Source organism: Fragaria vesca, linkage group LG6 (genome assembly GCF_000184155.1).
Source record: "Fragaria vesca subsp. vesca linkage group LG6, FraVesHawaii_1.0, whole genome shotgun sequence".
NCBI classification, from domain to species: Eukaryota; Viridiplantae; Streptophyta; class Magnoliopsida; order Rosales; family Rosaceae; genus Fragaria; species Fragaria vesca.
The window spans coordinates 32,009,532-32,025,008 of NC_020496.1; the positions used below are offsets into that span (position 1 = coordinate 32,009,532).

The 15,477-nt window shown below is 39.2% G+C and overlaps 3 protein-coding genes across 3 annotated transcripts in view; all 3 read left to right on the forward strand.

Annotated features, from left to right (window-relative positions):
* LOC101299893 (lysosomal Pro-X carboxypeptidase-like) overlaps positions 1-1,651 on the forward strand; it is a 7,157-nt gene extending 5,506 nt beyond the window's left edge. Inside the window, exons 7-13 of the mRNA XM_004306100.1 lie at positions 5-111; positions 199-322; positions 442-597; positions 767-922; positions 1,167-1,246; positions 1,348-1,397; positions 1,512-1,651. Of these exons, the coding sequence (XP_004306148.1) occupies positions 5-111; positions 199-322; positions 442-597; positions 767-922; positions 1,167-1,246; positions 1,348-1,397; positions 1,512-1,651 (813 nt within the window). The remainder of the gene's footprint in view (positions 1-4; positions 112-198; positions 323-441; positions 598-766; positions 923-1,166; positions 1,247-1,347; positions 1,398-1,511) is intronic.
* Positions 1,652-5,898: 4,247 nt separating this feature from the next.
* Positions 5,899-7,383, forward strand: LOC101293614 (60S ribosomal protein L34-like). Its single transcript, XM_004304259.1, has 4 exons — positions 5,899-5,975; positions 6,103-6,184; positions 6,833-6,942; positions 7,041-7,383. The coding sequence occupies exons 1-4, from the start codon at positions 5,899-5,901 to the stop codon at positions 7,132-7,134; spliced, it is 363 nt and encodes a 120-aa protein (XP_004304307.1). The 3' UTR covers positions 7,135-7,383.
* A 604-nt stretch (positions 7,384-7,987) lies between these two features.
* Positions 7,988-11,608, forward strand: LOC101300176 (protease Do-like 8, chloroplastic-like). Its single transcript, XM_004306101.1, has 13 exons — positions 7,988-8,073; positions 8,221-8,348; positions 8,623-8,705; positions 8,808-8,906; positions 9,112-9,178; positions 9,578-9,653; positions 9,743-9,809; positions 10,079-10,296; positions 10,526-10,593; positions 10,703-10,782; positions 11,015-11,101; positions 11,230-11,337; positions 11,480-11,608. The coding sequence occupies exons 1-13, from the start codon at positions 7,988-7,990 to the stop codon at positions 11,606-11,608; spliced, it is 1,296 nt and encodes a 431-aa protein (XP_004306149.1).
* The last annotated feature ends 3,869 nt before the right edge of the window (positions 11,609-15,477 follow it).

Genomic DNA, 15,477 nt, shown 5'->3' on the forward strand with positions numbered 1-15,477 from the left:
TGAGAGTGAGAGTTGTTACAAAGTGATCAAAGGCTCGTGGCAACAGATCGAAGAGACCGCAAACCAACCTGGAGGGATTGAGTTACTCCGGAAATCGTTCAGAATATGCAAGTATGATCACAGTTCACTTTGTGCCTATATCTAAATTTAGTGATAATAATTTCCGAAGAATATTTATTATGAATGTATCCATTACAGGAATCATTTTACCGGGTATGATCTTGAAGGTTGGCTTGAAACCGCTTACATTTACACAGCAATGACAGATTATCCTACTCCCTCAAATTTCTTAAGTCCCATGCCAGCATATCCAGTGAAACAGGTTAAAATAAACAGACAGACAAAAAAAATTGTTTTTTCGTTTTTTCCATTGAGATCCGTAAAATGCTATGTGTTTTAGTATAGAAGATGAAAGAAAATGTGATTGTATTCATGGTGCAGATGTGTAAGGCAATAGATGATCCAGCGACAGGAAATGATACATTTGCTAAGTTATTTGGTGCAGCTACTGTATACTATAATTACACTGGAACCGCTACATGTTTCGATCCTAATGATAACTCAGATCCTCACGACCTTGGAGGATGGCAATGGCAGGTAGGGAATTCTTCATCTTTTCTTAATTCTGGAATAGATATTCTCAATCTCATGATTGAGATGCATGTTCTTCTTTAGAAACTAGACCGAGGGGATGATGATGACTTATACATAATGCTCGATCATATCGGTCATTTTAGACTTATGAATTATTGGGCACGAGCCGCAGGCGTGTACAGAGATGATAATGCCAACAAGTGGTAACAATGAAGAGAGCATGTTCCCGCCTTCTGAGTGGCGATACCAAGGTCGAGTCTCTTATTGCGAAGGGGCTTATGGCGTCGAACCTAGGCCTAATTGGATCACCACCGAGTTTGGCGGCCATGTGAGTACCTTCTCATCATCGTCATTTTCGATCGTTCTCCCAACTTATATCTTCATAAAACTTAAATTAGTAGTCTTTGTTTGTTAGTTTCTTTGTTCTTGAGATTGAAATAAGATCGAAGCATTCTTATACGAGACAATTATTGTGTACGTTTAAGTAAAGAATTTTGTGGAACCATTAGTGAACTTGGGTTTCAAGCTAGGCTCAATGTTGGACGTACTGTCTAAATTGTCTGAATTGGCAGGATATCAAAAGGGTTTTGAGAAGATATGGGAGCAACATTATCTTCTTTAATGGTTTAAGAGACCCTTGGAGTGGTGGAGGGTAATGATCAATCTCTTTTCTTTAAGTTTAACAACCTAAAGCCCTAAACTGTCTTTCGATCTTACCCAAATTATTAATTCTTTTGGTGTTTATCTTTTCAGGGTGCTGAGCAATATTTCCGAGAGCATAGTAGCAATTGTTGCAAAAGAAGGTTCATAGCTAGTCACTTCCAAGTCAAATCAACTTACGTATAAGTATATGAAAGCATTTTAAGGAGAATTGCATATATACTAACACATTTGTGATGCTGGTTCTTAATGAATAGGTGCTCACCATGTAGATTTGAGGTTCAAAACTAGTGAAGATCCAGAATGGCTTAAAGATGTGAGGAAGCAAGAAATCGGGATCATTGCAAAATGGATCTCAGAATATTATCATGACCTTGCTCTTGATCTACTATCTTAACCATGATGAGGCTGCAGAAATCTAAAATCTGCCTTTTCTGAGTTCTCTTAAACAACGAACCAATTCTGGCTCGATTTGCGCTTCTAAGTTATATTGTTTAGTTTACATGCATACTACAGCTTGAAGTTGCTAGATCGAAAGCAAATACGGCTAACAAATTCGAAATTCAAACAAGAAATCAAAAGAATCTGTCCCGGTCCTTTATGGGTCAGAAAAACATGTTGTAGCACTAGTACTTATTTATTTTGTAATTTATGTGATTCGTAATTTTTTACACTAATATATTATTATTATTATTATTATTATTATTATTATTATTATTATTATTTTTACAAGCATATTCTTCTCGATCAGTATTTCTACCAACGAGAGCGCCTAAACCCTAATATATCTTTCTCCCCCAAGAGAGAACTTGTGCTCCATACCATAGCCTTAACTTCTAAACCTGAATCAAATGGCCTCCATGGTCGCGACCTGCTCATCAGTACTTCTACCAACGCCTCGTCCTCGTCTTATTCCCAAAAGTTTAGTTTCCCCTAACCCTAAATTTCCCAAGACCTTCCTTCATCTTAACCAAACACCGGCTTTCCTAAGGTGCTTGAAGGTTCGAGAATCTAGGGTTTTGGTACCCGTTATGAGAGTAAGTGTTGGCCCCTACAATAACAATTGTGGAAGATGTGACCTTTGGAAGAGACCAGTGGTGCAAAATCAATCTGACCTAGTTCAGGCGCCGGCGGAAGTGCCCAGAAATAAGAACTCCCTGATGAAATTTGCTGATTCTATTTGGTCATTCGTTTTCGGAGACGGTAATCCAAACAAAGGATCTCATGAAGAGAACAGATGGAAATTGATTGAGCAATACATAACCTCAAAGGGTGGTGTTGTAGCAGCAGAAGAGCTTGCTCCATATCTTGATGGTTTCGAAACTTCAGGGAAAATCCCAATCAATGAGGAAAAGTTCATGTTACCTGTTCTTAAAAGATATGAGGGTCATCCTGAAATTGATGAATACGGCAACGTTCTCTACTGGTTTATGTCCCTACAGCCCGAAGATAAGGAATTGCGTGACATCGAGCATAAAACCTTCATGGAGAAGAAATGGCAGTTCAGTAAGATCAGCTTATTTGAGAGCGCAAAGGTTGTCTTATTTGGTTTAGTTCTCCGGGACGTCCTTTCGTATCTTACCAAGGAGTTGTTACTTATGAAAAGCGGTAGTACTAAGTTATGGGCTGCCGTAGGACTCCAGCTTTCTGTTATTTGTTTCTTTCTATTGATTCCTTTGTTCAGGTTTATGTTATTTGGCCTCGTTTTTCTTTATAAGAATGCTGGCATTGAAAAACGAAACCGAGCAAGACAACAAGCTGCTGAAGCACTTGAATCTCCTAATCTCCTGCTTAGACAAAAGATCCCCGGTGCTCGAAAAATGGCTGGAATTCTCAAGGACGGTGAAGAAGCAAGAGATGATAATAAAGAACCTCCACAAAGTTTCGCTCCTCATAACCTCGCTGTAAGCCTGTAAAAGCTATGATGTGACATATATAGATGTCAGTTATTTTGATTTCTATTTCTTTTCCAACTTTTGTCATATTTGATAGATCAATGTAGCAGATAAAACTGTATTACAGGGAGTATAACTATTTCATTTCATATCCTGATATCCCCTATTACACAAACATGACCATACACTCTAATGAGTATTTGAAGTATTATTTCGATCATCCATATATAAAAGTGGCATATATCAAGACTATCGAAACCAAATCACAATATTAAACCGTATTGATTGCTCTAGGAAGATCTAAAACGATGCAAATCCTTCACTTTGACAACGAAGAATATACAGAAGATACGAGGTAGGTTTAGTTTTTCCCAGTGTTCCTATGCCTTTTCTATGGTATCGTTATTCCATAGACTTGGAATCGATCGACTAATTAATTCAACAAAGATTGTATTCCATAAATCAGTTGTATTCCAAGCACGTACGTTTCGTCGTCAAAGAGTCCAACAAAGATTGTATTCCATAAATCAACAAAGCTAGCGCTTTTGCAAAACAAAAAAAACAAAAACAAAACAAATAAACAAATAAATAGTTGGTCTCTTTGACCTAAACCCCGATACGCACAATTCTGATTCTTGAGATCTCAACATCATCAAGCTATGGCGTCCATGGTGGCGACCTGCTTCACACTCCAACCGACTCTTTATCCTTGTCTCGCTTTCACCACTTCACTCTTCCCTAACCCTAGACCTCTCAATACCTTTCCTCATCCAATCTCGGCATGCTTTTCTGCAAAGCTTCAAGAATCACCTAGGGTTTCGTTCCCCTTTTTCGGCGGCGCTGATTTCAAGGGTGAAAGGTACCGGTCACCGTTTTGGAGGCCACGAGCATTCAACGACTACGTCGAATCCATTCGGTCATTCATGTTTGGCGACGGCGATCCAAATAAGGAAACGAACGAGGAGAGATGGAAGTGGATTGTGCAGTACATAACCTGGAAAGGAGGTGTTGTTGCAGCTGAAGAGCTTGCTCCATATCTCAACCCTTTGGAAACTAATGGCCAAAACGACATCGACGACGAAACGTTCATGCTTCCGGTTCTGACGAGGTACGAGGGCCATCCTGTCATTGATGAAGAAAACGGTAACGTTCTATACCGGTTTATATCTCTGCAACCCACACCCGAGGAATTGAGTGATCCTAACTTTGACAAAAACGGAAAGCTACTACTTAGGCAAAAGATGTTCATGGAGCATAAGTGGCGATTCAGCAAGACTAGCAATTTGGAGAAGGCAGTGATTTTAGGGTTTGTTGGACTATGTTGGAAAGGGATTCATATGCTTGCAAATGCTTTGCTTCGTGAAGCTCCAATTGCACCGTTTGGTTATGTTAAGTTTTTCTCTGCCATGCTTCCTGTACTTCAGGCTTGTGTTGTTTCCGTCACCGCTATTCCTTCCTTGCGATTCGTTTTGTTTTGCGTGGTCTTCCTTAAGAGAAATGCTGATATTAAGAAACGAAATCTAGCAAGACAGCGATGTGCTCGGGATCTTGAGTCACCGGATCTAGCACTGAGAAGAAAGCTCGAAACTGCTAGGGACATGGCCAAAAGGTTGACAATAGTCATGACTGCGGGGCAGGAAGATGTGCCTGTAAATGTCTATGGTGCTAATAGGAGTACTAGCACTAAGAGCAGCAGGGATTTGGTGGAAGACATTTGAGAGTAAACAAATCTAGGTAGTAGATAAGAAGAACAACTCTATTACTTCAGTGGTCTTTTGCATGCATTGTTTAAACTTTTTATTGTTTTTGCTTCGTAGCAACTAGATTGAGATGTCAATTATATGGATTCTAAACTCTTTCACGTTTGATCGTACGACTAAAATGCTTACATATGGACATGTTTGTGTTAAGGAAGCATGGAGTGATATGATGAGCCTGGAGGCAGAGGGAAGGGCAATGAGCTCGAGCCATATAACTTTCTTCCATGTCATATATTTCAAATAAGTTTTTCTATTATATATATTATAACAAAATTATTGCCTTACAACTTCTCCAACGTTTCCTTCAACAACCGGCTTTCCCATTAGCTTTGTGGTTAGGCCTTCGCCTTTTTCACGAGTTAGTGGGGATCAAAAGCTGGTATGTTGATGGTGGTGGTGTGAGGGTTTGTTCCTCAAACCCAAAACCCAATAACAACAAAAACATATCCTTCAACAATTGAAATATTGATGACACAACCTTTTAGACGATTAGATTATGTGGTGAGAGTATGTACACTTTAAAATTTCTTGGCTCATGTAACAATATTTTTTTAAATATCGCAATTCTACTTTCATGTTATATATGATTCATGTCATTGTAGTAAACCGTCTCACAAAATTCATAATATTAATCCAATGAAGAAGAACCCAACAATCGGACTCACAAAGGTCATACTAGCATGTAACATGTTCATCAATACCAACAATCAAATGGCTAAATTCTGAAGTCCTATTCCGATATAAAAAAGTGTAAACATGATGTCCATTACAAATCTAGTAAACTTGAGGGGCTAATTTACAATTCTCAAAACTTCGGCATGTTCCCATATAAATCACACCGTCGAAACCAAAAAGGACCCCTCACAGCCGTCAGATATAGGGTTTGACAGCCTCGAAGACCCTATATAAGCCCTCTCTTATTCTCTCTCAAACCCTTTCGTCGCAAATCCGTCGCACCCAAACCTCGAGCCGCAAAGCAGAGAGCCAAAATGGTGCAGCGGCTAACCTACCGTTCCCGCCACAGCTACGCCACCAAGTCCAACCAGCACCGCGTCGTCAAAACCCCGGTAACCCTCTCTCTCTCTCTCTCCGATTTTCACCATTTCTGTTCCAGATTCAAATAGCTGTGTTGGCTCTGTTACGACGTCGTTTTGTTGCTTGAGCTGAGTGGATTACTTGCGTTTTTGAATCGTAGGTGGGAAGTTGGTGTATCAGACTACTAAGAAGAGAGCCAGTGGACCAAAATGCCCTGTGACTGGCAAGAGAATCCAAGGAGTATGATTCTACTCTCCTTTGTTTTTGATCAATTTCTGTTTATGTTCATACGAGCTGTTAGGTTAGGTTTGGAATTTGATTGTTAAATTATGTGTGGAGTGTATTTGGTTGATGGAATTCAAGTGTTTTTGTGCCGAGTGTTTAAGTAGTTGATTCGATCTTTCGCCGCAGATTTTGTAATCCAAACCCGGTAAGGCTGAGATTGATTGTTTAACACTGGGCTGAAATTCTTAAGTTTAAAAACTGGGGAAGGTAGAGAGTTGCAGGGACGTGAACTTGTTTGTAGCGATTGTTTAGTGTTGGATGAGATATGGCATTTATCTTTGAGAGCTGGAATTAGTTTAGTTAGTGACCACAGTTTTTGCGATTTAGGAATGTGTGTAAATATGTACTCGCCTGCACAATGATGGATCAAAATCTAGTTTGTATGGTCCATTCTGATGTGAGCTTTATTTATGGTGGTTGTTCTGTGTCATTGCAAGTGATTTCTCAGATATTTAGAAGTAGGTCGTGTAGAAGGTAGTTTGTTGATTTTTGTTTCTTGTTGCTAGGCGGGTTCGTTCATATCAAACTTTGTTTGCAAGTGTATAGTTTTGATCTTCATGGAGATGGTGTCTCACTTTGTTTACATTAAATTCCTTGCTGTAGATTCCTCACTTGAGGCCTGCTGAGTACAAGAGGTCCAGATTGTCCAGGAACCGCAGGACTGTGAACCGTGCTTATGGTGGTGTCTTGTCTGGAGGTGCTGTCAGAGAGAGGTATATTGGATCATTCTAACTGTTCCTGATTCCATTTCTTGTGTTTTTCCTCTTCTCCCGTTTAGTAATTGAGGCATGACATTTTCAATTTTATATAGGATTATTCGAGCCTTCTTGGTAGAAGAGCAAAAGATTGTGAAGAAGGTTTTGAAGATCCAGAAGGCCAAGGAAAGGCAGGCAGCCAAGAGCTAAATGATTCGGCAATGAAACAAAAGCCTTTTGAATTATAAGATATGCTTGAGCAAAGATTTTGACTTAGGTTGTGTTGATGAGAACAATTTGGAGCTAAATTGGAATGCTTTTATTGTTATTTGCTACTTGATTACTTGGGTATTTCATTTCGATGACAAATCAATTGTGTTTCTTTCTCGTGATAAATTTCCACCTAAATGATATCTTTTAATCTTGCCAAGTCATAGAAGCATCCCTTAAATTGTTGGATTTTGCTTGCAACGCTATAAGCACCATTGACCAACTTCTACAAGCGTTTGATATCATACCTGAAACCTTGAGGCTGCAAGATGCTTCTTATTGTGGAGAAAATTTTTGAACTGAAACTGTTATGATCTTCTCCTCCCTGCCTGGTTGCGTTTTCCACGAGTGAATACAGCATTTCGACTACGCTTGACATCGAGTGTGCATAGTATCGTGTGCATAGTATAATCTTCTCGCCTCATAGGCATAGGCGATGCTTTCGACATAGAATCAAAACGCTTGATGGTTTCATCGAAGCAGGGTAGAATAGTAAAATCACCAATCATCAGTGACAAGTGCGAAGAGTACACAAGAGGTCCAAGCCCAACGAACCCTTATCTCTGTTGGTCACTGCATTCACTTCCAAGCTTCTGAAGTCCCAGAAACCTCTCACTCTCAGATTCTCAGTTTTGTCTTTATTCTTCACTGAACTGGAAATATTGGGTTGCAGAGCCACCACTGAAAAATGCAAGTGTCGGCATGCAATTCTAGTCCTCTGCAATCTCAATGCTTGAGATTGGGCGCCCCAGAATGCCGCTTCATCGGAAGAAGACAGTTTTTCTTTAATGGCATGTCCTCTGCTTTCTCTGAATCTCAATCAAACTGTACTCATTCTCCAGACGGCGCCGTTTCTCCTTTCCCCATTTCCACTCAGAGGTCCTTTTCCACCTTGCATAACACTTTCTTGAATTGAACAAGTTTTTGGTATATATGTATGCTCATGTAATAGTGAGCTCTTATTATGTTGTATCATATTTATGGGTTTTCCTCATTGTGTTGTATTGTATGATTTGACCCTTTTAGGAGTGTTCGAGAACTGAGCAAGGATATCGAGCCATTAGTGCGTGAGAGTACTCCCTTCACAACAAGGAGGGCTTTGTTTGCGAGTATATTCATGTACTCGTTGTATGATCCTTCAAGGTACTTGTCAGGTTCGCACATTTTTCGGCTTTGTGTTCATTTCTAATTGGATGATGATCTATTGCGGCTGTCAAGAATGTCGTATCCAAATTGGGATGTTTGGACTTTTTTGTATGTTGAGGTTCTCATATGCAATGTAGATAGTTGTATTTGTGTAAAGTCAGAAGCTTCACACTTGGTTTCGTTTCTACGATCCACTTCTGAGCTATGATACTTAATGTAGCTTTTGTACTTATAGCAATTTTCCAATTAGCTTCTGATATGGAATTTTCTATGGATTTACAGCTCTAGCTTTAGGGGATCCATCTGTTACAATTGAAGAAGTAACTCCCCCAGTTTTTGCTTCCGGGGCACTCTTCCCCACTGAGGTTTGTATTTCTCCACATTTTTGTGTCGGGATTGAGTTTCCTTTTATCATCCTTTCTTCTGATTTAGTGGCTTAATTGTTATGATATCTGTCTGACGGACAGGAGAGAATTGTCGAACTCTTTGAGAAGAACACATATTCTGTTGTGAACATTTTTGATGTAACATTGCGCCCTCAACTTAATGTAACCGGCGTGGTCGAGGTGTGTGGCTGTTCTTTTTTCTTTTTTTTCTTTTCCTTGTATCTTTGTTTCTGGAAGTAGGACTAATCAACTTTGTTTCACTTTCCTTTTAATTCATTGTTTCTTATGAGATGTATCGATACCACCTTTGAAGTAATAAACTCTTCAATGCTTAAGTTTGAAATATATTTTCATTGCAAATAATATCTTATAAATGTATCAGCAGGTTCCTGAAGGAAATGGTTCAGGAGTAGTTTGGGATAAACAAGGACACATTGTAACAAACTATCATGGTAAGAGCTGCTGGTGATGCAACTTGAATGCATTATTCTCTCCACTAGAAATGTTATTTATGGTATTGCTAGAAAGATTTTGCTGACTTCACATTCACTGATACTGACCATCTGCAATTTGATACCCCTCTGTGTGGTACATCATACTCGTTTCCTTCTTCTACATGTTTGATGAGCCGCAACCAAGTTCTCACTTGCTCTCTGATACATCGTTCGGCATCTTTATCGTTTCAAGAATAAAACTTGAGATGTATTTTTGCATGAAAATTTTAGCTCATCTTTAATATAACATTCTATGTCCTGCATTGTGAATGCTCTTTTGAGATGGTTTTGATTTTAACTTGTGATTATGGGATTTGACTGAGATTTGAAGCTAATAGTTGTTTCTTTTACTTCCAGTAATTGGTAATGCACTCTCAAGAAATCCAGGTCTTGGGGATGTTGTTGCACGAGTTAACATTCTAGCTTTGGAAGGGTAAGATTTAAGAGCATTTATGGAGAGACTTTTAAGCAGTGTCTTACTCCAGAAATTCAACTATCTTATTTTCTTGATTGTTTAAATAGGGTACAGAAGAATTTTGAGGGTACCTTAGTTGGTGCTGATCGTGCGAAGGATCTTGCTGTCTTGAAGGTATTCTTTTTCTTTTTGTTCCATGGATAATTTTTTGTTCAATGAAAGTATGAAACTGTTCTTGATTTTTGTCCACTTTTGCTCTCCTGTACCAATTATCTGCTTAATTTAACATGTCAACTCAATTAACCTCTGCCTCTGTTAGTTCTTGAACTGTCGACCGGAAGTTTAAAGTTTAATTCGTCACTAGCATTCTGTGGTTGCCCTTTCTAATTGCTGTGTCTTGGAAGTTTATTAGTAGCTAGGGACTGATATCTCTAAATTACTAGGTAGAAGCCTCTGAAGATCTGTTGAGGCCAATTGTTGTGGGGGAGTCATCTTCTCTAAGAGTTGGGCAGCAGTGTTTAGCAATTGGAAATCCATTTGGTTTTGATCATACCCTCACTGTTGGAGTTATTAGCGGACTGAATCGAGACATATTTAGTCAAGCTGGAGTCACCATTAATGGTGGAATTCAAACCGATGCAGCTATCAATCCTGGGAACAGGTTAGTTCTCTTCATTATATTGTGAAGGTGTTAGTGGAGAATCTCCCATCCCACTTTCTTTTTTGACATGAAGGAACTCACAGCAACTGCAACTTCACCTGTTCTGTAATTTTTGAAGTTTTGGACTTGATAGACACACACACAGACATACAGTTTCTATCATTTAAGATATTAGCTAGTATTAAAGTACTGGTCCTCACCTGCTCTTAATTGGTTCCTACTCTGCCAGTGGAGGACCCCTGCTAGATTCAAAAGGAAATTTGATTGGGATAAATACTGCAATATTTACTCAGTCAGGTAAGTAATTTGAAAGTAAAATCCATTATAAAAATCTGATGCATATTAAAACTGGAATTAGAGGGATATGGCAGTTCTAATATTTCCTCAAAATTGATTGGTTTCGCAGGGACATCAGCAGGTGTAGGATTCGCTATCCAATCATCAACTGTACTAAAAATTGTTCCTCAGTTGATCCAGTTTGGCAAGGTATGTATACTTGCCCAGTTTTTATAGTTTCCACGATTCTTAACTTTTGTCTTATTTCATTTCACAAGTCAGTACCTCCACTAATAGACTTCTTCTTGCCCTCCTAATGGGTCGCTTATTGAGAAAGTATCTTCTTTGCTCCTTGTTCGCTATACTTTTGTTTTCTGGATGACATGTGCCTTTGTGCGGATAGTGCATGTTTATTCTTTTCCTTCTGGTTCCTCCATGTCAGGTTGTACGAGCTGGTTTGAATGTAGATATAGCTCCAGACCTGATTGCAAATCAACTCAATGTTCGATATGGAGCTCTTATCCTACAGGTATCATGCGGATCTCGAGTTGCAAGTCAATTAGTCATTTATTATATGCTCCATGTGTTATGTGTTCATATCCATTCATTGATAGCTAGGTTACTTCAATGTTTTTAATGAACTTTGCAATGCTTCAGGTCCCTAAAAATAGTGTTGCAGCCAAGGCTGGCCTACTTCCCACCACAAGGGGATTTGCGGGTAACATAGTTCTCGGGGATGTCATTGTCGGAGTTAACAACAAACCTGTAAGCTATCGCTATCGCTTACTCAAATTCTTTTCCTCTCCTCTTTTCATAAGTACAAAATTACTTGGAGTAAATCTGGACATAATCCTTGACCCCTCCTATGGAAATAGTTACTTTAGCTTGATTCTGTATCTTATACCAGGTTAAAAACCAAGCAGAGTTGAACAGCGTACTGGATGAATTTAGCGTGGGAGAGAAAGTAATCTTAAATATTCAGAGGAGCGGTGAAAATTTAGAGGTTCCCATAATATTAGAGGAAAAGAGTTCATAATTGGGCATGCTGATGATTTTTACTTGTTAATCGGCCTAGCATTTCCTCATTTGTTTGAGTGTATTATTGTTCTCGGTCTGTGATGTATAATGAGGAATTACTGTATATAAATTTATGGTTTTGTGAAATTTCAAATTTGTATCAACTAGTCTTCGGTACTTTCATATACATCAATTTTAGGACGGAAATTAGGCAAATCCCTCGTTTGGAATCTTAAAACAAAATTTCTATGAACCACTAAATGAACCACTGGCACAACTGAGAAGAACGATTTGGAAGACAGAACAATAACAAATACCGAGTACATTAACATTCTACATTGATACTATGCACTAATGAAAACAAATATTTTGAACAATGGAATTGGAGCTGCAGCAACTAGCTAAATGCTAAACAATGTCAGTCCATCTTCTTGATCATCATCAGCTAGCTAGATGCTTAACAATGTCTATCCATCTTCTTGACCATCACCAGCAACCGGCATCTCATATCGGCACATAGGGCAATAGTGACTCCTTCTCAGCCATGTCTGAATGCACGGTTTATGAAACGAATGCAAACATGGCATTTGAGCAGCATACTTTCCGGCAGTAAACTCATCACAACAGATAGTACAGTCATCACTATCACTTGGCCTTGCACCGACTTTGTTACCACTCTTGCTTCTCTTTCCTTGACGATCCTCATGATCCTCCTCCAAGTCAGCTGCGGCCGCTACTCTAATCTTCTTCAGTAGCTTCTTGATCGATGACTCACTCGCAGGTACTGTCAACTTTTCTTCTGCCATCAAGGCCGATTCCCTTATAGCTCTACACTCCTCGCACTCGCAGCGATCGTATACGTATTCAGTTATGTAAACCTCCACGGTCAATTTCTTGTACCAACTAATATACTCGGGGCCAGAATATTTGTTCACAAAGCTGACAATTTTATTCACAAACATGTCGTGAAGAACATGTCCCGGTGTGATGTTAGGGTTTGCTGCAGACATCGACGAAGACAAGCTGCGCAAATCACATCCGCATATTGTTTTCTTCTCATCAGTAAGAAACCAGCTTCTGGGTACATTATCAGCTGATGGAGAATGATCGAAGACCAAGTGAAGGACAGCAGAGTAGAACTCCACATCAACTGATAATACTCTAACGTCGGGGTTAAGTAATTCTGGGTCGTCACGTTCAAGTAATTTTGCAATCAGATGGAAATCGAACCTGTTTTCCCTGGAAACGTTGATCTCATCATCCATGACAAAAGGTAAGGGTGGGAGAGAGCAGCAAGGTGTACGTACTACTGTACTAGTGAAAGAGATAATGATTGAGGAAATCTGATGGAGGGTGGTGGTCTGTTAGGTGCGCTGTATAATTTTCGAGATATATAATGGGTAAAAGCAAACAAGGCGGTGAGGTGGAGTGACCAATTCCGCTTAGGAATGGGAAAAGCAAACAAGGCGGTGGCATGTCCTTTCCTAATAGAATTTGGAAATGGTGTATGCTTTTCTTCTTCTATTCAATATAGGTTAATTTCCTACTACTGAATTTTCCAATAAATAAAATATGGGCTAAGGAATTTTGACGAAAAAATCAGGAAAATGGTAGAACAAATGAAGGAAACTTCAAAATCTAAAAAGTGAGTGAGGGCATTGTTTATATCTATGTAGTACTATATATCATCCTTGGATAAATTTTTTAGTTTCTTACAATCATTTTTAGGGACATTCTTGAGTACTGAGGGGGTACCAAAACCCATTCTTTGTTCGGTTTGGTAAAATCAAAACAATAAATTTGTTGTCATTGTGGTAAATAGAGTCATCGTTTGGGTAATCTTAATTTTATTAGTCGTAATTACTTTAACATACACCATTTCTACAAGTTTATATATGTTGAAATAGTTCATATATAATTGGTATATTGATGACTTTTTACTTGTTAATTAATCAGCATAGCATTTCCTCATCTGATGTACGTACAATCATGAGAAAAAACTGCATGTATATAAATTTATGGTTCTTCGAAAGTAATTTGTACCAACCAGTCTTCAGTATTTTCCATTTCATCAATTTTTGAGGAAGGAAATGAGGCAAATCTCGCGTTTGGAATCTTAAAACAAAATTTCTATGAACCACAAAATCACTGATACAACTCAGAGAAAATGATTTGGAAGATAAACAATAACAAATATCGGGTACATTAACATGCATGCTACATCGATACTATAAACTAATGAAAGAAAGAAACCCTTTTGAACAAGGGAATTGGAGCAGCAGCAGCTATAAGTAAATGCTAAACAATGTTTATCCATCTTCTCGATCATCATCAGCAACCGGCATCTCATATCGGCAAACAGGGCAGTAGTGACTCCGTCTCAGCCATCTCTGAATGCACTGATTATGAAACGAATGCAAACATGGCATTTGAGAAGCATACTTTCCCGCAGTAAACTCATCACAACAGATAGTACAGTCATCGCTTTCACTTGGCCTGCTTGCTTTGTTACCACTCTTACTTCTCCTTCTTCTCTTTCTTTGACGATCCTCATGATCCTCCTCCATGGCTGCGGCCGCTACTCTAACCCTCTTCAGTAGCTTCTTGATTGATGACTCACTCGCTGGTACTATTAACTTTTCTGCTGCCATCAAAGCCGATTCCCTTATAGCTCTACACTCCTCGCACTCGCAGCGATCCAATACGTGTTCATCTATGTAAATCTCCACGGTCAAAAACGAGTACCGTTTAATGGAAACGGGGTTAGAGTATTTGTTCACGAGGCTGACAATTGCATTCACAATCTCATCGTGCACAACAGTTCCCGGTGTGATGTTAGGGTTTGCTACAGCCATCGACTTAGAAAGAATCTCCATCGACGAAGACAACTCGCGCAAATCATAACATCCGCAATATTCTGTTGGTTTCATGATTTCCGTACGAACAGGATATCGATCGAGGTCGGTAAGGGAAGCAACAGTAACTGAAGAATGATCATGATTATCGAAGGTGTAACGATGGACTTTGGGGTAGAACTGGAACACAACTGGTAATGTATAGTCGGGGTCGACTAATCGTGGGGGGACAAAAGTATTTCTAAGTAGGGGAACGGGTTGCAGATCGAAATCGAAAAAGTTTCTCCCGGAAACGATGTAGTCATCCATGACAGAAGGGTAGGGTAGGAGAGAGCAGCAAGGTTCTAGTGAACGAGAGAAAGAGGAAAAATGATGGAGGGTGTTGACTGTTAGGGAAAGATATATAGTGGGTTTCCCAAATCCAATCTGAGTAGTTGAGTGAGGTGGAGACCAATTCCGCTTAGGAATGGGAAAAGCAAATAAGGCGGTGGGCATGTCCTTTCCCGCTTTCCGTATAAAACTTGGACAATATTGCTTTCCTTTCCCTACTCAATATAGGTTTCCTACTCCTACTCACATAAAAAGATATGGGTTAATGAATTTGACATAGAAAATGGTAGAAGAAAACTTTAAAATCTAAAAGTGAGTGTGCACATTGTTGACCTATCACTTTACAATATTATCACCTTTGGATTAAAATTTTAGGTTTTGCAAACCACACACCCTTTGAATATTTTAATAATTATTCATCCACTAACGATATTGTTATTCCAAAACTACCCCTCTCACTCACTCTCCCTCTGTTCCTCTCTGCAACTCACTTGTGTGAGGCCAATTTTAATAGAAGCCATAACTTCAATTCACCCTTTAGAGAGAGACACTCAGTAACCAACCCATTGCTGTTGGTGCCATTTCTGCTCTGGAAGGAATGCTAATTATTCATCTCTAATTAAGCTTCAAGCCCAGGCCATTCTTTCCCCAATTTCCTTATCCTCTCCCGCCCAAACTTGTCGCTCACCGATCACAGCACCAG

Coding starts and splice junctions, on each gene's coding strand:
- LOC101293614 (XM_004304259.1), top strand. CDS start 5,899: ATGGTGCAGCGGCTAACCTACCGTTCCCGCCACAGCTACGCCACCAAG. Junction 5,976..6,102: donor CACCGCGTCGTCAAAACCCC/GGTAACCCTCTC, acceptor TTTTTGAATCGT/AGGTGGGAAGTTGGTGTATC. Junction 6,185..6,832: donor CTGGCAAGAGAATCCAAGGA/GTATGATTCTAC, acceptor TCCTTGCTGTAG/ATTCCTCACTTGAGGCCTGC.
- LOC101300176 (XM_004306101.1), top strand. CDS start 7,988: ATGTCCTCTGCTTTCTCTGAATCTCAATCAAACTGTACTCATTCTCCA. Junction 10,297..10,525: donor GCTATCAATCCTGGGAACAG/GTTAGTTCTCTT, acceptor CTACTCTGCCAG/TGGAGGACCCCTGCTAGATT. Junction 11,102..11,229: donor ATGGAGCTCTTATCCTACAG/GTATCATGCGGA, acceptor GCAATGCTTCAG/GTCCCTAAAAATAGTGTTGC.